The sequence below is a fragment of the Cebus imitator genome, unplaced genomic scaffold (assembly GCF_001604975.1).
Source record: "Cebus imitator isolate Cc_AM_T3 unplaced genomic scaffold, Cebus_imitator-1.0 Scaffold33, whole genome shotgun sequence".
Classification (NCBI taxonomy): domain Eukaryota; kingdom Metazoa; phylum Chordata; class Mammalia; order Primates; family Cebidae; genus Cebus; species Cebus imitator.
The window spans coordinates 4,897,347-4,918,547 of NW_016107348.1; the positions used below are offsets into that span (position 1 = coordinate 4,897,347).

At 38.5% G+C, this 21,201-nt stretch overlaps 1 protein-coding gene across 4 annotated transcripts in view; it reads right to left on the reverse strand.

Annotated features, from left to right (window-relative positions):
• Positions 1–21,201, reverse strand: part of COLGALT2 (collagen beta(1-O)galactosyltransferase 2) — a 115,433-nt gene that overhangs the window by 34,236 nt on the left and 59,996 nt on the right. For all 4 annotated transcript variants that reach the window (XM_017524384.2, XM_017524386.2, XM_017524385.2 and 1 more), the window contains exons 2-5: positions 14,175–14,285; positions 10,483–10,600; positions 9,004–9,138; positions 4,892–5,096 (exon numbers count right to left, since the gene is read on the reverse strand). In XM_017524384.2, the coding sequence (XP_017379873.1) occupies positions 4,892–5,096; positions 9,004–9,138; positions 10,483–10,600; positions 14,175–14,285 (569 nt within the window). The remainder of the gene's footprint in view (positions 1–4,891; positions 5,097–9,003; positions 9,139–10,482; positions 10,601–14,174; positions 14,286–21,201) is intronic.

Consider the following 21,201-nt stretch of genomic DNA (forward strand, 5'->3'; position numbering starts at 1 on the left):
CTTGTGGTTGTAAGTCATCTGTGTTCAACCAGAAAGCTAGAAATATAGGCATCAGGAAGGTCTCATATAGGTCATTGATCAACAACTGACACTCCTGACCAATGAAAAAATTGCTTAGTGAAAGGCTCTGCCAAGCACTGGTCCATGTATCCAAACCTCTGATTTGTTAATTGTTATAATCGCCAGTGATTTCCTGAGAGGGAATTATCTGCTTTATGCAGATTAAATTTCCTCCAGTCAGCTACATCATCTGCCAAATCAGGTGAAGCTGTCTCATGGCATTAACAGAGAGGAACAAGAAAAGAAAAGAACCTTTATTCTCTGCTTTTACTGAATCTGGCTTGAATCAAGGCTGGTCTACCAAACACTGTTCCTTCTCTTGCCTTCACCAAGCAAACCCATCAGCTCTGCTGTTTGCCCACATGAATGCTTCTGGGAAGCTTCAAAGTCATGATGAATTCAGGAAGTGGAAGGAAAAAGATATTAAAGTTGCATCTCTCCTAATTAGTCAAGCAATTTTACCATTTAACTTTCTGCAGCTTCCATAAAAAAATGGTGTGATACCTATCCAAACTATCCATCAAGTGTTAGGGTACAAAGAAGGCATTTTTAGGCATGCAAGACCATAATATATTTACTTGCATCATATTTTCTCGGAAAGTTACTGGATGATGTGGGAGAAGGATGAGGAGGAAAGGAAGGAAGAGGAGGAGGAGGAGGAGGAAGAAGAGGAGGACAAGTATAACTAGTAAGAAAGATTACAAACAACATTAACAGGAGAGTCAGTGTGTAAGAGAAGAAAAAGAAGCCTTAGATTGACAGCTGCAGCACCACTCAGATTAGAATATATTAGAAGGCTTCAGGACAGACATCTTCACAAACATGCAAAAAAGGACATCTGACAAATCTGAACATTCTGAGAGGAGTCTGAGGTAATTAGTGATTAGTTTTGGATCTTACTAGTAATAACAAAGCTAAGTAAAAAAAGGCAATTATTAAAGGAATAGCTTCTAAAGGAAATTAAAAGCACAGGAGAAGTAATCATAGCATATAAATGGCTGCACTTGGAGTTAGGCTTCCATGATTACAACAACAAGAACACTGACCATCGATGGGTTTGAAATTACATTGGGAGAACAGTGATGAGAAGAATGTGTTTACATGCAGAGGGCAAAAGGCAGAAAGAGAGCTGACTCCTCAGTGTCTGTAGTGGAGAATCAATAAATAATGCCTACAGTAAAGCCAGAAAATCAAGAAGTAGCAATACATGCATATTATTTAACATGGATGTAAATATTATACCATATGGTCATTTAAAAGAGGTGAAAGTAGTTGCCTCTGGAAGACAGAAATGGTGCAAGGTAGGCAGGGGACTATTCATTTCTTAATAAACCACGGGTAACTATGTGAACACTTTCATTTATGTGCATGGGCAGTTTGATAAAATAAAATTTAAAAGAAAAAATGTTAATAATTAGATAAAGTCTATGAAAGAGTCTGCACTCTCAGTGAAAGCTGCTTCTGGGGAAAACAATTTTTCTTTTGAAAAATAAAAGTGAATTACGTTACATTTTGAAGGACTTTGTTTTTCTTATAAACATATAAAACATTTTCTTGTACTCACATAGTACCTTAACATTGCAGATTGATATAATTATCCCTACCCTTGGTGATGAAAAATCAGACTCAGCCTGTCACTTGCCCAAGGTCACCCAGTAAGTCATTAGTGCCAAATCTTTGTCCCTAAACAGCCAATGCCAAGTGCTTTCTATCCACCCAGGATTTGGAAGCTCAGTTTCAAGATCATTAGTCACTAGGAGATTGCCATCCCTCCACATGAAGACAATTTTGATCACTACCAGTGGTGTCCAGGAGGAAGATCTGTCTGCCCATTGCCCATATCAGTTGCCTCTTTTGACTCACATCAGGCATTTGGAAGATGACCGGCTGGCGCCGGGATGGTTCCTGTGGCAATAATACAGAACCCAGATCCCTGGCCACAATGGGAGGTGAACTCTTGACCCTGGCCTCATTCCAGCCACAGAGACTCGCCTGTGACCATGCACTCTCTTCTTGGGCTAGAAGGGTGGCCAGGCCCTGCTCACCAGAACACTTGGATTGCCCCTCATCACCCACACAGGGCAATGGCTAGAGTCTGGGGTGAAAGATTTAGGACCAAGGTTTGCAGTTCTACGATCCTGCCTGGGACATCGATGAGACACAGCTAGGGAGCTCAGAGCGTAAGAACTAAAGAATACCAATCATCTTTCATGAAAAAAGAGGGAAAGTGCTTTGCTTTGGAACTAAGGAAGGAAGAGCCTAGAGACACTCCTCGGGCTGCCCTTGACTCCCAGGCTCATTCATGTTTCTCTCAAAGATATTTAGAGATAAGTACAATATTACCTTAAAATTCATAGTTGTCAAGAAATACCTTTCAGGTCGGGCGCGGTGGCTCAAACCTGTAATCCCAGCACTTTGGGAGGCCGAGGCGGGTGGATCACGAGGTCAACAGATCGAGACCATCCTGGTCAACACGGTGAAACCCCGTCTCTACTAAAAATACAAAAAATTAGCTGGGCATGGTGGCGCGTGCCTGTAATCCCAGCTACTCAGGAGGCTGAGGCAGGAGAATTGCCTGAACCCAGGAGGTGGAGGTTGCGGTGAGCCGAGATCACGCCATTGCACTCCAGCCTGGGTAACAAGAGCGAAACTCTGTCCCAAAAAATAAAAAATAAAAAAAGAAATACCTTTCATCTCCCCAAAACAACAGTGCACCTTTCCTGCCTTGACCCCTGTGCTGTTCATGGTCTGCACTGCCAATCTGGCCCTTAGCTTTCACTGCTTCATGACTATTAGTTGTGTTTTCACATATCAAACTCTTAACTTCCAACTAACATGGTGCCTGGCACAGAAGGAAACACTTGAGGGTTGATCCTTTCTCTTTCCTTTTGTATTTCTCCTCTTCCCAAATGAGTCACCAAACAACCTGGGTGTATACACCTGCTTTCAGTGTTCTAAAAAAGCCTTTGCAAAGTCTGATCAGTAACACACAAAGACCTGGTGAACAGACCAAGCACAGGGTAGAGCTGAAAAATTCCTGCCTAGCCTGAATCACTCTTCCCTCCCAAATATCCAGGTATTGGTTTCAGACCATGTATCGTAATAATTTCAAGCATGGGCTCATAATAACGCTTTGTGCAGTGACTATAAAGGTGGACTTCGTTAGGCAGTGCCATTCGTGTAATTGTTAATATCTCACTTTCAATCTCTGAAGGAAAGGGACTGGCACTCGAAGGACTCAGAAAGGCCCTGACTCTGCTTCCCATCCTGGAGAAGTCAGAGCAAATCACCGACCAACTGAAAGAAGCAGTTTCCATTAACACTGACACAGGAATCTTTGCAAAACAACTTCTAACCCTTATGAGGATTGCTTTTGCCTGGACACAAGGTCTACAAAATGCCTATGTCAGGGCAAAGGGTCTAAATTGCTCTAGCAGCCAGATGGGGGACATCAGCCTGATCCACTGCTACCAAATATTCTCATTCTTAGCAAATCTGCAACTGATAAGTGGGATACCTATGACTTTACAGACAGTCTGATGTGTGAATTGTAGCCTGAATTTGTATTAACATTCTCATCTGCTAGCCACTTCCTCAGCTGCCTGGGATCTTTGCACCATCTTTTCCTCCCTCAGTTACATCGCCACAGTGAGCTTATTCACCATCTTCTTGGTTTGTGAACCTATTTTTGCTAGTGGTTAAGTGACACATTTCTGGCACACTGATAATGGGACCCGAATTCTGTCAGGAAAGTCTGAATTATCCTAACAAAGCTTTGCTCTGTCAGAGGCCATGTATCTTCCTGTTGAACTGCTCTTGTGAATTGTGTCCTCCTGAGGCAAGTGTAGGGTGAAATGAGAGAAATAACTTTCCTTCCTACTGACTTGTCTTTTTCAAAAATCTACAAGCCCCACCAGAAATGCTTTCCTAGTGGTTCACAAAAGACTTCAGTCTGGCTTTGCCTCTCCTTTCACAGAGACTGAGGCTGAGACTGTTCAGTGCCTCTCTATCTGTTTTTTCCTTCTACCAGAGGGTGAAAATTAGACTGCATGCCCACAGAGAATAAAGATGACATTCTGAGCCTCCCTTACAGTGACTAAGTTCTGGCTAACGGGATTTGCATGGAAGTGCTGTATTCAGCTTCTGGATTACACCCTTCAAGGGACACGGAGAGCTCTCCCTGCTGTTTCTGCCTTGCTGGCTGAAATGCATCTGAGTTGGTGAGACAACTGGGACTGCACAATTAAGGGCAGTTCCTCGTGGAGAGTGAGAAGCAATACACAGGAAGCCTGGGACTCTGAACACTTTGTGGAACAAGGCCACTGTAGTAGCTCAGGCTTTCTTAAGAAGAAATGAACTCCTATTTTTAAAGTCTGTGGTCTTTGCCAGTGTTAGGCCTCTGTGACAGTTTCCTAATAAATAAACGGAATTCTATAATAAACAATTGTAATGCAGTAGCAACACAGAGAACAAATCACCTTCACATGACTCCCAACATCACCACCAGTTCCCCCACCAACGTTACCCCCCAGTATAGAGTAAGTTCCCAGGTAGAAGCCAGTTCTGGCTCTTGGTCATTGGTGCTCCCAGGGACAGAAATATAGAGGGTGCTGGTATGGTTATTGAAGATAATTTATTGCCTCTCGTTACCTGAAATGTGAGGGTGTACATACATATATATACACACACGCATATATACACACATATATATACGTATATACATATATATATACACACGCACATAATTTTTTTTAATAAGATGCACGAAACAAAGGAGTTGGTCATTTTGCTGTGTCTCCATGGAAGCAGTACAGCCAAAGACAACCAGTACCTGCTTGCCTGCTGGAGAAAGCAAAGACGATGATGTCGTCAAACGTCCAAGTGTAGTCCTGGTGTGGGGGGTAGAAAGTCAGCTTGTCTGAGGCCTCCTTCCTGAGGTCAATTAGGAAGGTGGAGTGGACCATGGGGACAGGGAAGCAGCCTGTCCTCTTCCATTCTCGAATCTGAACGTAGTCTGGGGTCCTCTTATAGAAGCCCTGTAAAAGAGCAAATAGGTGAGTTGTGTTTTCTGATCTGAAGTCTTCATCTTTTTCAGTCATTTGCTAGGCTGATTCCTTTCAAGTCATCACCAGCTAAATAGAAACTTCCAAACAAAGCCACCTTCACTTTTCTTGTCATGGCCTATGAATTTCCAAGTGAGCACAAGAAATACTGTCTACATATAAAATAATACTAAAAGGGTCTTGATATAAGAAATAACTTTGATTTCAGCATATCTCTTGATTTAATAATTTCATAGAAGTGTATTTTATGTTGGCTTATGATTAAATACGAAGCATGAGTATTAAGACGTGGCAGAGCAGAGCAGTTAAGAGCACAGGTTCCAGTGTTAGACTCCCAGAATTCAAATCCCACCTCAGCTACTTATTGTCTGCAGGTAAGGGTCAAGTGACTCAACCTTGCTGTGCTTATTTCTCATCTCTAAAACAGGGATGATGGCACTATCTTCTCCATAAGGTTAGCTGTAAAATTTAAGTAAGGTAAAACCTGAATATTGTTGAGAATACTGCCCAGCACCAAAAATGTGTCAACAAATATTGGCTGCTATTAAAATGACATTATACTATGGCTAATATTTGTAATTAAACATGCATTACTTAGATATACAAATGAGAGTCTTCTTTCAATGCAGTTACTTAGTCAATATTCTAGTGAAGCTGCAGCCGCTCCACAGTTTTGGGGGATTCAGCTTCTGAAACTTCCTTCTGCACAAGCACACAGGACAACCAATTTCCTTATTCCAAAGCTCGAATCATTTCCAAAAAGATGAAGATATATCCCAACAAAACTTACTTGTAGAAGCTTTACAAGGTATTTTGGAAAATGTTCTAGGTGATGGCAGGCTCACTGGGATAAGTGTGAAGTTTTGCAAGGCCAGCCCTCTGAAGGGCAAGATACTCTGGATGCAGAAGTTCTTATGTGTTCATTAATCAGTCACATCACTTTATGGTCACATTTCCTGTTGTAATTCAGCATCCACACATAAGGCACTTGGGCTTCATCTACTTCTCAGATTCTAGAAGAGTGTCCCTAGCTGAGCTAACCCTAATGTTGACCCCGTGATAAGGGAGGAGGGTCACAAATGAGGACTTAGAAGACATGGGTCTCAGAGTCATCTGAACCTCCTTCTAGCCATTCGACCTTAGCCCATGCCAACCCTCTTTGAGCCTGAGTTGTTTTTCTCTTAAAAAATGGGATAACAGCTGCTCTGTCAGTCTCATAGGGCAGCAGAATGAATCACATGTGATAAGGTCAATGAACCTATTTTGGGAACTGCAATTCATTATATGAAGTATTGTTATTACTATAAGTTTTTTTATTAGCCTTTAACTTAAGGATTGTTTAACATTCTCTATGGTTTCTCCTAACACTTCAGCTTATGAACAGTCTTCCAAGGGTAAAACGAACTCGGGTTTTTTAAAGGGGTGCCTAAGGACTCATGTCTAATATAAAGTTCTAAACTGCTTAGGAACAATATTCCCAGAGTAAGAAGCTTGGAAAATACATGATGATGATGAATCACTGAATATCCTTGGGGTGGGGGTGAGAAGGAAGGAAGCAGTGAAAGTGAGAGAGAATAAATGTGCCTTCTGCAAAGAGGCAGAGGCAATGAATGTGTTTCTTTTTCCACACAAATTGAATCTTGTTGGTAAAAATTCCTGTTCATTGGCCAGACAACATCAAGGTCTTTTTGTTTTGAATGTGTTTAAAGGCTCTGGAAACCAGGGCCTGCCTTGAACTTATGAAGTCATTGGTCCTTTCTATTCCTGCCTTCGTGGAGACTAACTGGGATGGTAGAAAGCCAAAAATAAATGGAGGAAAATAAGAATTGTCCCTAAGTCGCTCAGAATTTAGTTTTACTGTACAAAATAAGTGAGTACATTTCTCCTGTTTGCTTTTAAGCATGAAAGCAAATGAAAAGACAATATAAATTTGTAGGCTGTGACTACTAGGATAACCCACCCTTTTTGCTAGTGTCAAAGCGTAACTCATTAAAAGCAACCCTCAAGTGATTCTGCCATGTGAAACACTGAAAATGTATGAATTTAAACTAATAGAAAGCTTTTCGGATTATTAACTGAAAATGTATGAATTTGAACCAATATATTGTTTTATCCCAAGGAACTGAATGGCCTTTAGAAATATGAGCCTATTGCCTTCAAAAGAGACATAGAAAATAGCACACATCCAAAATCTCTTACAACTGGTAGAAATAATTACAACAAAAGAGGAATGCTTCATCCAGTGGTGTACTGGACCACACATTGTTAAATTTTCAGAAATTCTGCAAACCAGTTGACATGTTGGTAGCTTAGAATCCATAAAAATAAAAATCATGTTAACCCCCACAATTCTAATAACACCTTAGGTATCAGTTTTGTACATTTTTAATAGCTATATCATCAAGTGGCTATATTGCAGTTTACTTAACCCTTTCCCTTAGCTTAACAACATTTAAGTTGTTTGTATGGTGGAAGTGTTTAAACCATAAAAATTGACAAGTGCTACCAGTCAGGGTTTTTCCCACAGAGAGCCAGTTATTAGACATTTATCAGCACACCACTGGCCTTATTTCTCATCCAAAACAAAATCAAATATAAAAGGGAGACTCAAACTTTAGCTCTTTGGCCATGAGAATACATTGAACATACTCCCCCTTTTTTTGAGACCAAGGTCTCACTTAGTCCCTTAGGCTGGAGTGTGGTGGTGTGATCATAGCTCACTGCAGCCTCAACGTCTTGGGCTCAAGCAATCCTCCCACCTCTGCCTCCAAATAGCTGGAACTATAGGTGTGCACGACACCACATCTGGCTGATTTTTTTGATTTGTTGTAGAGATGAGGTTTCGCCATGTTGCCCATGTTGGTCTTGAACTCCTGGACTCAAGTAATTGTCCCACCTCAACCTTCCAAAGTGCTGGGATTACAGGCATGAGCCACCACAGCTGGCCAACGTATCTTTTTTTGCTTAGCACGTTTTTATCCTACATCGATACATATTACATTAATCATTGAATTTATCTCTCTGATTCATTAATTAAAGAATAAATATATAACCAGCCATAAGCATTCACTAAAACAGACCTCTAGACTCTGAAGATTTTACTATGAAAAAAAGAAATGATAAAAATTCAAACTTTTTTTAAACTTGAATTTTATAAAAACAACCTACCACGGAAGTTTTCATCATTAGAACTCTTTGAAAATAAATTTGGCAACATAAATCGAAGGTCATCAAAATATTTATACTCTTTGACTCAGTAATTCCACTTCTAAGAAGCTATCCTATGGATATAATCTTAAACATTGAAAAATTATATTAATCATGATGGTCATGATAGTTAAAAGCTATGAATACTTTAAATGCTTTTCAAACCAAGATAAAGATTAAGTAAATTGCAGTATAGCCGCTTGATGATAATACAGTTATTAAAAATGTGCAAGTTTCTACCTATGGTGTTGTCACAGTGACAGGGATTTAACATCTGTTTTTTTTGGTTTTCTTTTAAACTTTTTTTAATTTCTAACTTTTTCTACAGTGTTCTTATGTTAGTTTTGTAATGACAAGAAGAATTAATTAAAAATAGTAATCCCTGAATTGGGTGGGGGAAAGTACAAATTCCAGCATGCTTGATTGGCTAATTTTAAGTTTCTAAGGCTAAGTTCTTTAGACTATTTTCTTCATAATTAATTAATACAGAAGAACCCCACTGGGTTGTGGCATTGGACCTAGATTTACTGCCCTTCCTAAAGTCGTTGTTGTGGGAACACAATGACATGCAGGTTTCAAGGGAGTGAGCAAGAGAAAGGTGAATGGGGCAACTGTTGGCAGGGTGTTGCCTTGTGAAAACTAGAAGCCTTAATTCATTAAGCAAGAGACTTGCCTTAGGGGTGATTCCACACCAGAAATTAGAATACAGGCCCCGAGACTCCAGCATGGGGGCCACAATAGTTTTGTTTTCTGCAATCAGTAGATTGAGAGTCTGTGGATTAGTCAGGAAATTGTCGACATCTATGAACTAGGAAAAGAAAAGGATGTTAGGTACAAAGGTACTGTTTCAGTAACGAGTTGGAGAATAACCCAGCCCTTCTGAAGGATCCCAGAAGTGTGCTCATGACATATGGCCAGTTATCTATGTCCTCCTTATTGAAACCCAGAGCAGCTAGGTGGTTCTCACTCAGTCAAAAAACATTGAGTCTAACTTTTGTATGACAGGCTTTGCATAAGGCACTAAAGCAATAAATTGGTGCTGCCACACTGGGCACAGCCTCAACCAGGACCCAACCTACACTTTGGTTAGTGTTTTAAACACAAGTTATTAATGGTTCCCAAGCCATTAAAGGTTCATTCAAAAACACTTATTGACTGCCCAGTCTAGGTACAGATGGGCAGACCTACTTAGCTTTTCCATAGTAATGCCAGAGTGGCTCAAAACAGATCTATCAATTTATTTTAATGCTACAAGTAGAATTTTTGTTTAAGTACATTATATCAACCCATGTTAACCAGTGAAGCTATTTCCTATTCTTAGAAGTCCCTGTTAACAGTGATTTATTTACAGAGACAGTGTCACAACAGATTCTAACATATAAAATAAATCATACTAAACTGTACACTGAAAAAGGGATCAACTGACAGATTTTAAATTATGTAGGTTTGATCACAAAAAACAAAATTAGAAGTCTTCATTTTTATGGTAGTCCATCTGTTTACCCCAAATTTTCTGGTTTAACATTTGTACGCTTCAATGGCATTTAAACAGCTACACAATGTTAAGTATTGTCAGTACAATTAGAAAATTTCTATGAAAGGATTTGTGTCACAAGTGTGCATGATACATTATTGAGCTGATTTTCACTGTCATTGAAGGTCTGGGGATGGACATAAATTCTCCAAACAGAACATCACTGGGAGCAACCAGGAAGCCAAGCAAGAGATGCTACTTCCTAGATCATTCAGGGGCAAAAGGGAACCGTTTCAGAGCTGTTCAGTTCAATCTGTTTTTTACAGAATTATTCTTTCATATCCCCCAAATTCTTCCAAAAAGTTATAAGAACAATTTACATTGCTTTACCTACAGCGTTTCCCACAAAGTAAAAATATGCAGAGTTCTTCTGCCTATTGCAGGGCAGGGACCAAATAATTCAGATACTTCTTCATCTACTCACTAAAAATGCCTGTGGGTCTGAGAATGAAGTCCAGGTAGCTCAATATTAAACCACCAAACATTTCCTTGGGCCTTTCTTAAAAAGCAGGGGAGGCACTGCCTAAGCCAAAGTGGTTTTGATTGCTTCCATGGTTTGGACGACTGATTTGGATAGTCTAGATGACAGTTGTCAAGAAATCAAACATCTCTTTTTACCAGAATGTAGTCTGACCATTTTTCCCTCGCAGTTCGAAGGGCTGCCTGTCGTAGTTTCATCACATGGGCAAACCGGGAGCTTGGCCAGTGCTTTGGTCCAATTTCATCAGGATAAGACCTAAAATGATAATAACAGCTCATCATTATTGAATGCCTACACATACCAAGCACTGTCCTAAACATTTATATGTATTCATTCAATCTTCATCAACCCCAGAAAGTAGGTACTATTATTGTTATCATCATCCTCATATTACAGATGAGGAAACTGGAGCAATGAGAGGTCAAGTACCTCAGTGCTTACTGTATACAGGAATCTTTACATGAAATATTTCAATGAGTTCTCATGAGAACCTTTTCAGGGGAGTATTACTGTTCTCCGCATTTCACAGGTGAGGACATCGGGGTAGCGCAGTTAAGTCATTCATATAATGTTACACAATGGGGCACAATCAAGATTTGAATCCAAGCAAAAAGCTGATGTTCCTAGACAATTTTTATATATCCTGGCATTGAATAAATTTAAAGAGTATGAAGTGTAAAACATGAGTTTCCCAGGAAAAACAAAGGTTTACTTTACTTGTTGGAGTCTCCACAAATGATTCCATATAGTCTAACACGTTGATCTATCTTAGGTAAAGTGAGATCATGGGATTTCTGTCAACATTCACAAAACAGCCAGGGCAAGACTCCTCCAATGGCCACATAGGCAAGTGGGTTGGGGCACCCTCCAAAACCCTTTCTAAGGCACCCAACTGGCATGGACACTGATACTGTTGCAGTAACCCAAAACCCACCAACACTTCAAGATCTCATAGCTGAACTGGCAATACATTTGTTTTAGTGAACGAAAAACTGGAAAAACAATGAGACTATAACTTACAAATAAGGTTAACAAAACTATGTACAGCAAAGGAATTCTCTGGAATGTCTTCCCCAATTAGTTTTTCAATGAAAATCAGTAGAATTCTCATTTTTCTAAATATATTGCCCCTCCAAAATGCCTGCTCTGATATTTTTTCACACTGACCTTGGCATATATTTAGTCAAAACCTGGCTGCAGAGAACATTACCAAGGTGCAAAGACGGCACACAAAGTATTTCTGTGCCATTTTTATTGGGCCAAATTCCATTATAAGGCACTCTAAAGGAGTGTTTACAATCTTTTCCAGTGTTCAGGCTTCACTGTGAAATATTGCTTGATATACAGTCCATGGGCTTGGATTTGAGAAATATATATGTATATATTATATAATATATTATATTATATTTGTATTTATTATATTATATATTTGTATTTATATTATTAATAAATTATATTATTTATATATTATAAATAAATACAAATATAAACATATATTTATATAAATATAAATATATACATTTTATATATTAGATTATAAATATATATTTATATAAATATAAATTTATATATATTTATAATATACTATAATTTATAATATATTATAATAATATATTTATAATATAATATAATGTATATGTATTATATATAATATATATTTATATAAATATGAATTTATATATTACATATTTATAATATATTTATTATAAACATATTTATACATGTATATATAATATATTATATTTGTATTTATTTATTTATATTATAAACATAAATTTATAATATAAATAAGAACTCTTACATATAGAGAGACTAGAAGAACAGAAAGTTATTCTGGAATAGCATTTATTATTACTATAATACAAATTTGACTTTCAATAAATGACTTATCTTTGGAAGAAATTCAGGCAACTCCTTCATTCTATGTCTACAATTCCTTAAGGTAAAATTGTAGTAGCTTTGGGAACATTTATAATATTAAGTTTTAAATACATTTATTCTTGTTCTTATTTGCTCATCCAACCAGCATTAACTTATTGCCTGCCAAGAATATGGCTCTGAGGGGAGAAGGGGAATATAAAGTGTTTATATACTCTAGCCCCTGCCAAAGAACCTATGATTTATTTAGAAAAAAAAAAAAATACACTAATTGCATAGTTAATTAATGATGTTGGTTAAGTGTATCATTGTGCCAAAAAGGATGACATAGAAAATAAGCAATACAATTGTTGAGACAAAGGTAAATATTTATAACTGAATGATGAAGAATAGCTTTCCATAAGAGTTAGTTATAAAGAAGGAAAGGATCTTCCAGGATCTGCATAAGCAGCAGCGTTGGGTTTGGAAATAAAAGAAACATTTCTGAATAAAGCACATTTTCTTTTGGTGCTAAATTCATGGAATTTAAAAAATAAAAGTCTTAGCTGTTTGAACTTTGTTCTGTAGGTCCTAAAGAGTAAGTTAAGTCCTTTTAATAAAAAAATGACATCATTCGTATTTGAGGTAGATTGATTTGACTGTATGGTATGTAGGATGACTTGGAGGTAGAAGCAATTAAGAAATTGCTATGGGGGCCAGGCGCAGTGGCTCACACCTGTAATCCCAGCATTTTGGGAGGCCGAGGCGGGCAGATCACCTAAGGTCAGGAGATCAAGACCATCCTGGCTAACATGGTGAAACCCCATCTTTACTAAAAATACAAAAAATTAGCCGGGTGTGGTGGTGGCGGGCACCTGCAGTCCCTGCTACTCAGAATGTTGAGGCAGGATAATCGCTTGAACCCTGAAGGTGGAGGTTGCAGTGAGCCGAGATCGTGCCACTGCACTCCCGCCTGGGCAACAGAGCCAGACTCTGTCTCAAAAAAAAAAAGGGAAAGAAAAAGAAAAAAAAAAATGCCATGGTAACCAGGCACAATGGCTCACACCTGTAATTCCAGCAATTTGGAAGGCCAAGGTGGGAGGATCACTTGAGGCCAGGAGTTCAAGCCCAGCCCAGACAACATAGCAAAATCATGTCTCTCTCCCACCGCACCCCCCAAAAATATGAGCCAGTATAGTGGTGCATGCCTGTGGTCCTAGCTACTCAGGAGTCTGAAGGGGGAGTATTGCCTGAGCCCAGGAGTGTGAGGTTACAGTGGAGCTATGATCGTGCCACTGCACTCCGGCTGGGGTGATAGAGTGAGACCCTGTCTCCAAAAAGAAAAAGAAAGAAAGAAAGAAAGGCGAGGGGGGAGTAAGGGAGGGAGGGAAGGAGAGAGGGAGGGGAAAGAGGGAAAGAAAAAGAGGGAAAGAAAAGGAAAGAAATGAACTTCTATGGTTAAGATTGGAAATAACCTAAATGAACATCAATAGGGGACTGATTAAATAATTATGGTAAATGCATATACAACAGCTATTATGCAGTAAAACAAAATGAAAATGAAGCTCCTTAGCTATTGCTATAGAATGATTATTAAGATGTGATAAGTTGAAAAAAGTAAGGAGTATGTAGAAAGTACACACATTTTCACTATGATCCTTCACATACGTACAAAAGGTTTATGTTTAAAATATGGATAAACAATATTAATATTTTAAAATATACACTGTCATGGCAATTTATTTATGAAGTAATGAAACCCTTTACATGGCTGGCAGCTGTGGGAGTAAACAGGAAGAGGGTACTGTAAAGATCCGTAAAAGGGAGAAATGGCAGGTATTCAGAACTAACATAGGTATAGAAATTAAAGACAGTGAAAAGTCACACGTGACTCCAAGCCCGGAAGGCCTAGAGAACTGGTTACAGAGGAAGGATAAACAACGAGTTTACAAAATTTGCTCTTGCTACTCACTCTGGTTCATCCATAGGCCTCCACTCCACATAGTGATAGAGTCTCTGTACATTTTTCAACCACTCCCTGAGTATTTCTGTTGTATTATCCACATTGTGATCAGTGGCTGCCCTGCATGAGAGAAAGCATAATATAGTTTAGCTTTGCCATCCAAAGACAGAGAAGGAAATCCAAAAGACCCCTGAATAACTGAAAGAAGAATGGCTAATCATGGATAAAAAAATGTAAATATGAAAATAATTCCCTCATAGTCCAAACTAGACAATACATTTCTAAAGTAAGAGACACTGCTTAAAATCATCTTTGTGTCATTAGGTCATTAAACAGGGCTCACCCAGTCGTAGAATCTGTAAGTGGTTGTATCAATAAATAAACACATGAAAACACTAAGACACTGTAAGCAGAAAATGAATTAACCAAGAGTCAACTGATGAAGCTTCTTGGAAATTTTTCTATATGTTTTAATTTTTAGATACCCAAGATGTAAACTCTACCTTTTAATTTCACTAACAATGACCCTCAATTTGAGCAATAATACTGCTTTATCTTCATTTCAAGTCAATTTTCTGACCACAACAAAATACCTAGTCAGTGATGCTTTAATCGTTGTGAAGCTACAATAATAATTCTCAATATAAAACTCAAAATTTAAGGTATCTCCAATTATCTATTTTGGATTAACTTGACCATCACTTATACAAAATAGAGTATTTTCCAAAGCCTTTAAATAATGTATTCAAAACTTGTACCTGTTCTACCTGGAAAGTTTAACAAATGGATCCACTTGTAAAGGGGCTTCACTCATTTATTTAAAAAGTATTTTCAAATTGTATCACAAAGCAATACCCAACACATGTAAAACAGTTATTCAGAACACCTATAAATAAAGAGATAATGAAATGAAAAACAGAAAAAGAGAAGAAAGCAGGGGTTGTAATCCTGACAACAAACAAGGTAGAATTCAGGCCAAAGACTATTAAGATGACAAAGAAGGAGACTTTATAATACAAAAAGAGGCCATTCACACCAAGATACACAAACTGTGAATATCTATGCACTTTCATATATTACAAGGGTCCGCAAACTTTCTTTTAAGAGATAGATAGTAAACATTTTAGGTTTACAGGCCATATACTATCTGCGCTATTACTTAACTCTGCCATAATAGTGATAAGTCAGCCATAAACAATATGTAAATGAATGAGCATTGCTGTGTTCCAATGAAACTTTCTTTACAAAAGCAAGCAGTTGGTCTGTAGGCTTTAATTTGCTGTTCCCTAATATAGTAGAAAGTATAAAAACTGTAAAGAAAAACAGAAACAATAATAAGAGATGTTAACATACCACTTTCAGTTAAAGATAATACAAATGAGGAAAAAATAAATATATATAGGATCTATACAACACACAAATAGAGACTTCTCAAGTGCACAAGGAACATCTAATAGCATTGACCAACAATTACATCCCAAAGAAAGCCTCCATAAAATTAAAATAGTATAAACAACATTCTCCGATCTAAATGACATAGAAGTAGAAATTTATAATAAAGTAAAACCCCTAAATCCACTAAAAACTTCCTTATAAAGTTGTTTTAAAAAAAAAAAAAAAAAAAACAATTACTGGTGGAAAAATAAATACAAGCCAATTTCAGAACTTCCAAAAATTAATAATGAAAACACTACATATCAGACTTTTGGGATACAATTAAAGTGGTAATCAGAGAAAAATTCAGTTTTATATGCTTAAATAAATAAAAATAAATAAGTTAAACTTCTACTCAAAAAGCTAGAAAAAAAGCAATAAAGCAAACATATATAAAGGAAATTAATAGAGATATGGGTAGAAAATTGTGAGGTATAAACCAGAAATAAACAGTAGAAACGAACTAAAATGCTGCTTCTTTGAGCAAAATCAATAAAAGACAAGCTCTAGTTAATCTACCTAAGACAAACAAATATAAAAAAAATAAGAAATGGGAAACAGTATGATTGATTTGAAAGAAAAATTTTAAAAACATATAAGCAACTCTTTGGACAACTCTATGATAAATAAATTTGAAAACTAGATATAATAGGCAATTTTCTAGAAAAATGGATGTTAGCAAAATTGACTCCTGTGGAGATATAAAGCTTAAATAAATAGTTTCCATGAAGACAGTAAAGAGGAAAAAAAAACAACTATGTTCATGTTTTTTTAGGAGGAAATTCTACTAAACCCCACACTAGACACTTCCAGTGCTATACAGCTTGTTATCCAGCATGTAGGAAAAAAATGAAAATTCTAAGTTCTTCTAATATTGCAAGTATAATATTGATGTCTAAACCTGATGAAGATTTACACACACACACACACACACACACACACACACACACAAACTACTGACCAATATCCTTTAATGCATATGCTGCAAAAATCTTAAACAAAGTACTAGCAAACAAAGTCCAACGTCTTAATAAGAAACTATAGCATGGTCTAAAAATGTTCAATATGAAGGAATTTCATTAACATAATTCACTATGTTAATGGACCTGAAGAAAAATCACAATTATCTCTGCAAATGTGTAAAAGGTCTTTAACAAAATTAGACACCTATTCCTGGTTTTTAATAACCACAAAGAATAAAATTAAAGCAGATCCTAAAAAAATAAGTCACTACAATTAAAACTGTGTGGTAATGACACAGGAATACATGACACAAGGAGACAAGTGGGACAGAAGAGAAAGTATAGAAATTCCCATATTACCATGTAACAAACTTGCACATATACTTTCTGCATCTAAAATGGAAGTTGAAATTTAAAAATAAATAAAGTTTCATCAAAAATATATAAATATAATACAGTTTTGAAAAATGATCAGAGGTACACATGAAAGAATTGAGCTTCTATTGCATCATGACTGTCACTGCTATTTGTAGGATGATTTAAAATAAATTCAAAGTAAATATAAATAAAGGCGCGAGGGTGGTGGCTCAAGCCTGTAATTGCAGCACTTCGGGAGGCCAGGGTAGACGGATCATTTGAGGTCAGGAGTTTGAGACCAGTCTGGTCTACATGGTGAAACCCTGTCTCTACTAAAAAAAAACAAAAAATTAGCTGGGTATGGTGGCACCTGCCTGTTAGTCTCAGCTACTCGGGAGGCTGAGACAGGAGAATCACTTGAACTTGGGAGGTGGAGGTTGCAGTGAGCTGAGATTGGTGCACTGCACTCCAGCATGGGTGATAGAGAGAGACTCTGTCTCAATAAATATAATAAACAAATAAAACATACAAATAAAAAAGTATTTTTCATTAAACATGAAGCATTATAGTTTTTATTGGTTTTAAATTGCCTCAATATATTCAACACATTTTTATCTCCTAAAAAAATAATCTTTAAGGGAGGGAATGTTCAGGAATGTTCAAGAGAGAAAAATACACAGTTAAGCAAAGCAAAGCACAAGAGAACTCTGTTTAGACTGGGAATACATTTCTGTAAAACACCAAGTAACTTAAAACTATGCAATTGAAGTCATAAGGTATAGAAAAGTGAGATATAAAGGCATGTAACTAATATTTGAAAATCTTATCTTGTAATGGATACTTGAATTAAAAGATAGATACTTGATAAAAGATTAATAGATACTTGAATTAAAACTAGCCTAATTAAAAGCATTATTCAATAACTACAGATGACACCAATGGCCAACTTGATAAACTTTCGAGTGTCTCCTTGAAATTACATGAGAACCAGCTCCTCTCTTCATGGCATGTCCTAGGAGGGAAAAAGACCCACAGGCCCACCTGGACATTCCATGGCCTGGTGAGGGAGAAAGGTGATGTGTGAAGCTGACAGTTTTGAGGGATACCAGGTGAGCATCTTAGGACAAAGACGGGGTAGGAGGAGCCCTTGGCAACTCACAGAGATGGGAAAGTGATGCAGAAAGTAATGCAAAAGAAGACTACAGGCTCCACTGAGTTTGTAATTGTGCTGAAAAGTGCAACATCAGCAAAAGTCACATCCGCTGTGACACATGGCCACGAGCTACCAATGTCCCGGGTAACAAGTGGCCATGAAGAGCGCAATGAGGGTCGAACCACTGGGCTCGTGATAGGAAGCATGCAGAGAGCATTTCCTGAAACGGAGAATTCACTGTAAAGCACCTTATTCTTCACTCAAAACAGTATGAAGAGGAATAAGTTAAAACTAAACGAAACTAAAATTCATTATCACAATGTTAGCCAGAAGTTATGAGAATTTTACATTATTCTTAAATTATTTATGAATAGCACAGGAGAATTTTCCAGGTGCAGTGGCACACACCCTTCCCAGCTACATGGGAGGCTGAGGTAGGAGGATCACTTGAGTCTAGGAGTTCCAGGCTGCAGTGAGTACAACAGTGCCCGTGAATAGCCGCTGCACGCCAGCCTGGGTAACACAGCAAGACCACATCTCTAAAAGAAAAAGACAAAAAATAGCCTAGCAGAATTTATAAAGCCTCTACTTTTTCCCTTGGTTATTGTTTCTTCATTACACAGGACTTCTTAAATTCTCTTTGCCTTCCCTACATCAATGCATTTTCTATTCCTTTTGACAAAGTTAGTCTTATGAAATCCATTTTCCTGGTGTACAGATTAAACAGCTCCAAAACTTGCCTCAGCATCCACTCCTGATGAACAACCTTAGAAATTGCCTGTAGTATACAGAGGTAAAGATGTCTAATTAAAAACAGAAGCACAGATTTCAAATATTCTTTTCATTGAGTTAAAAAATGGCCTGTACTGCTACCTCCCTGAATTAAGGTTCTCTTTGTTCTTAGGCTTCTGAGGAAATGAACATGTTCTCCAGTTGTGGTTGGAGAGAGTTGCATCCATTCTGGTCTTTGATGTGCAGGGCCAGGCTCTCCTACACTTGTTCCCAGAGGAGGAAGAGGAGGAAGAGCAGCGCAGGCCACACCAGCCCACCGAGGAAGCCTTGTAGCCCCTGCTTGAGGCTAAGTTTCTCTGCTTCTCCTCTCCACTGTCAAAAAAGTCAAAAACAGAAATCCAGGCAGACACTTCTAACTGCTTCCTTGTAATCGCTCTGACAAAAGTATGTTTCCCTTTGGATGCATAGGCTATTCAGAGTGTTGGAGAGAGATACCAAAGGCCCAGATGCAAGCTCTCTGGAGGAAACCCGAAGCTGGTGTTAATGGTTCTATTTTCAGAGCCCTGTAGCACAAGGCAGCAACAGTGCGGTGCTTGTCCTGCTGCAGCACTCCACAAGCAGCTAGACACAAAAATGTCTGTGGCTGAGGTGGATTTTTCCATGGAGCTAGGAAGCTGAGAACCCAGAACGTGTGAGCCCCCTCAGGAGGAGCTGAGGCACTGTGGCCCATCTCTCTATCTGAAAGCACCTTACGGTCCCTGTGGAAAATGAGTACTGCCTCGGATCTGTCATTCTTCTCCCAATCAGACCAGAAAAGGCACCCAGAAAGGTCACAGACATCACCAGTGAATTCCTTGAAGAAAACAAATGATATGCAAGGACAGCTAGACATCTGGAGAGGTGATCTGCAAGTAATCGACAGTCTTCAAACTGGAAAACCACAGTTTGCAAAAACACAAACATGGGCTGGCAGGGTGATCATGTTTCTGGGAGGCTCACACTGCTCAATCTTTCTCTCAATTCTCCAACTAGAGTGGATTAACACCTAAATTGACACCTCGACTCACTCTCTCTTCCCTGGGTCTCTCTGACTCAGGATAAGACAGCAAGGAGAGGCTGGGCGTGGTGGCTCATGCCTGTAATCCCAGCATTTCGAGGCCAAGGTAGGTGGATCACCTGAGGTCAGGAGTTTGAGGCCAGCCCAGCCAACATGGCAAAATGCTGTCTCTACTAAAAATATAAAAATTAGCCAGATGTGATGGTGCACGCTTGTAGTCCAGGTACTTAGGAAGCTGAGGCAGGAGAATTGCTTGAACTCAGGAGGTGGAGATTTCAGTGAGCTGAGTGGAGATTTCAGTGCCACTGCACTCTAGCCTGGGCGAGAGTGAGACTCTGTCTCAAAAGAAAAACAAAACAAAAAAGGACAGCAAGGAGAGCTCAGCTCTTGAGCTGTTTTTAATTTTCTTTGAAGGTCATGTTGGGACAATAATTTTGTTTTACCTCTAAGGAGCCCTGGTACCTACCAGCTACCATGGTCTCTCCCTTCCAATTTTAGGGGAGCTGTGGCCCTGACACAGCTTCAGTGCCAACTTCAGTTGGCCCCTGCTCTGTCCAGGAGTCCTGGCTTGCTTTCTTTGGAGCTAGTACCTGAAAAGGGAGTGCTGTTAGAAACAGGTACCACATCCGCACTGGCCACCTCTCACCCTAAATGCTGCCCGTCTGCTTTCCCTCTGATTCTGCTTTTAGTTCTTATTTCTCCTCCTTCGTCTTCTCCAGCTGTACAAATTAGCAAAGGCCCATGAGTCTCAGATTCAAAATCAAATTAGGACAAAGGGAAACACGTACTGGAGACATAAGCACAGTATGTGTAGGGATCCTCTTGGCTGATGATGGCCCCAGGTCAACAGGTGGACTGTCACTGCTACATGGGACAGAGCACAAAGGGCAGGCCAAGAAGTCAACATGTCTGCAGGATGAGACTGCTTTACTGCTTGGCTATGGGAAAAAAAAAAAAAAAAAATTGAGATTTATCTGGCAATGTCTAAAAACACCGACATTTCTCCTTGCTCCAGGAGTTAGTTTTCATTTCTAAGTCTTGCCTCTTAAGACTCAGTGCCAACTAGAAATAATTGGAAGTGACTCATTTATTTTTACCATAGTCCTACTAAGGCTGTTAGGGCTAAACTCATATTGGTAAACACGAGGCCACTGGAATCATATTAAAGATGCGTACTGGATCTCTTAGCAGGTGGGACACAGAAATTGAGGACATAGTACTATTTTATTTTATTTTATTTGAGAAGGAGTTTCACTCTTGTTGCCCAGGCTGGAGTGCAAAGGCACAATCTAGGCTCACTGCAACCTTTGTCTCCCAGGTTCAAGCAGTTCTGCCTCAGCC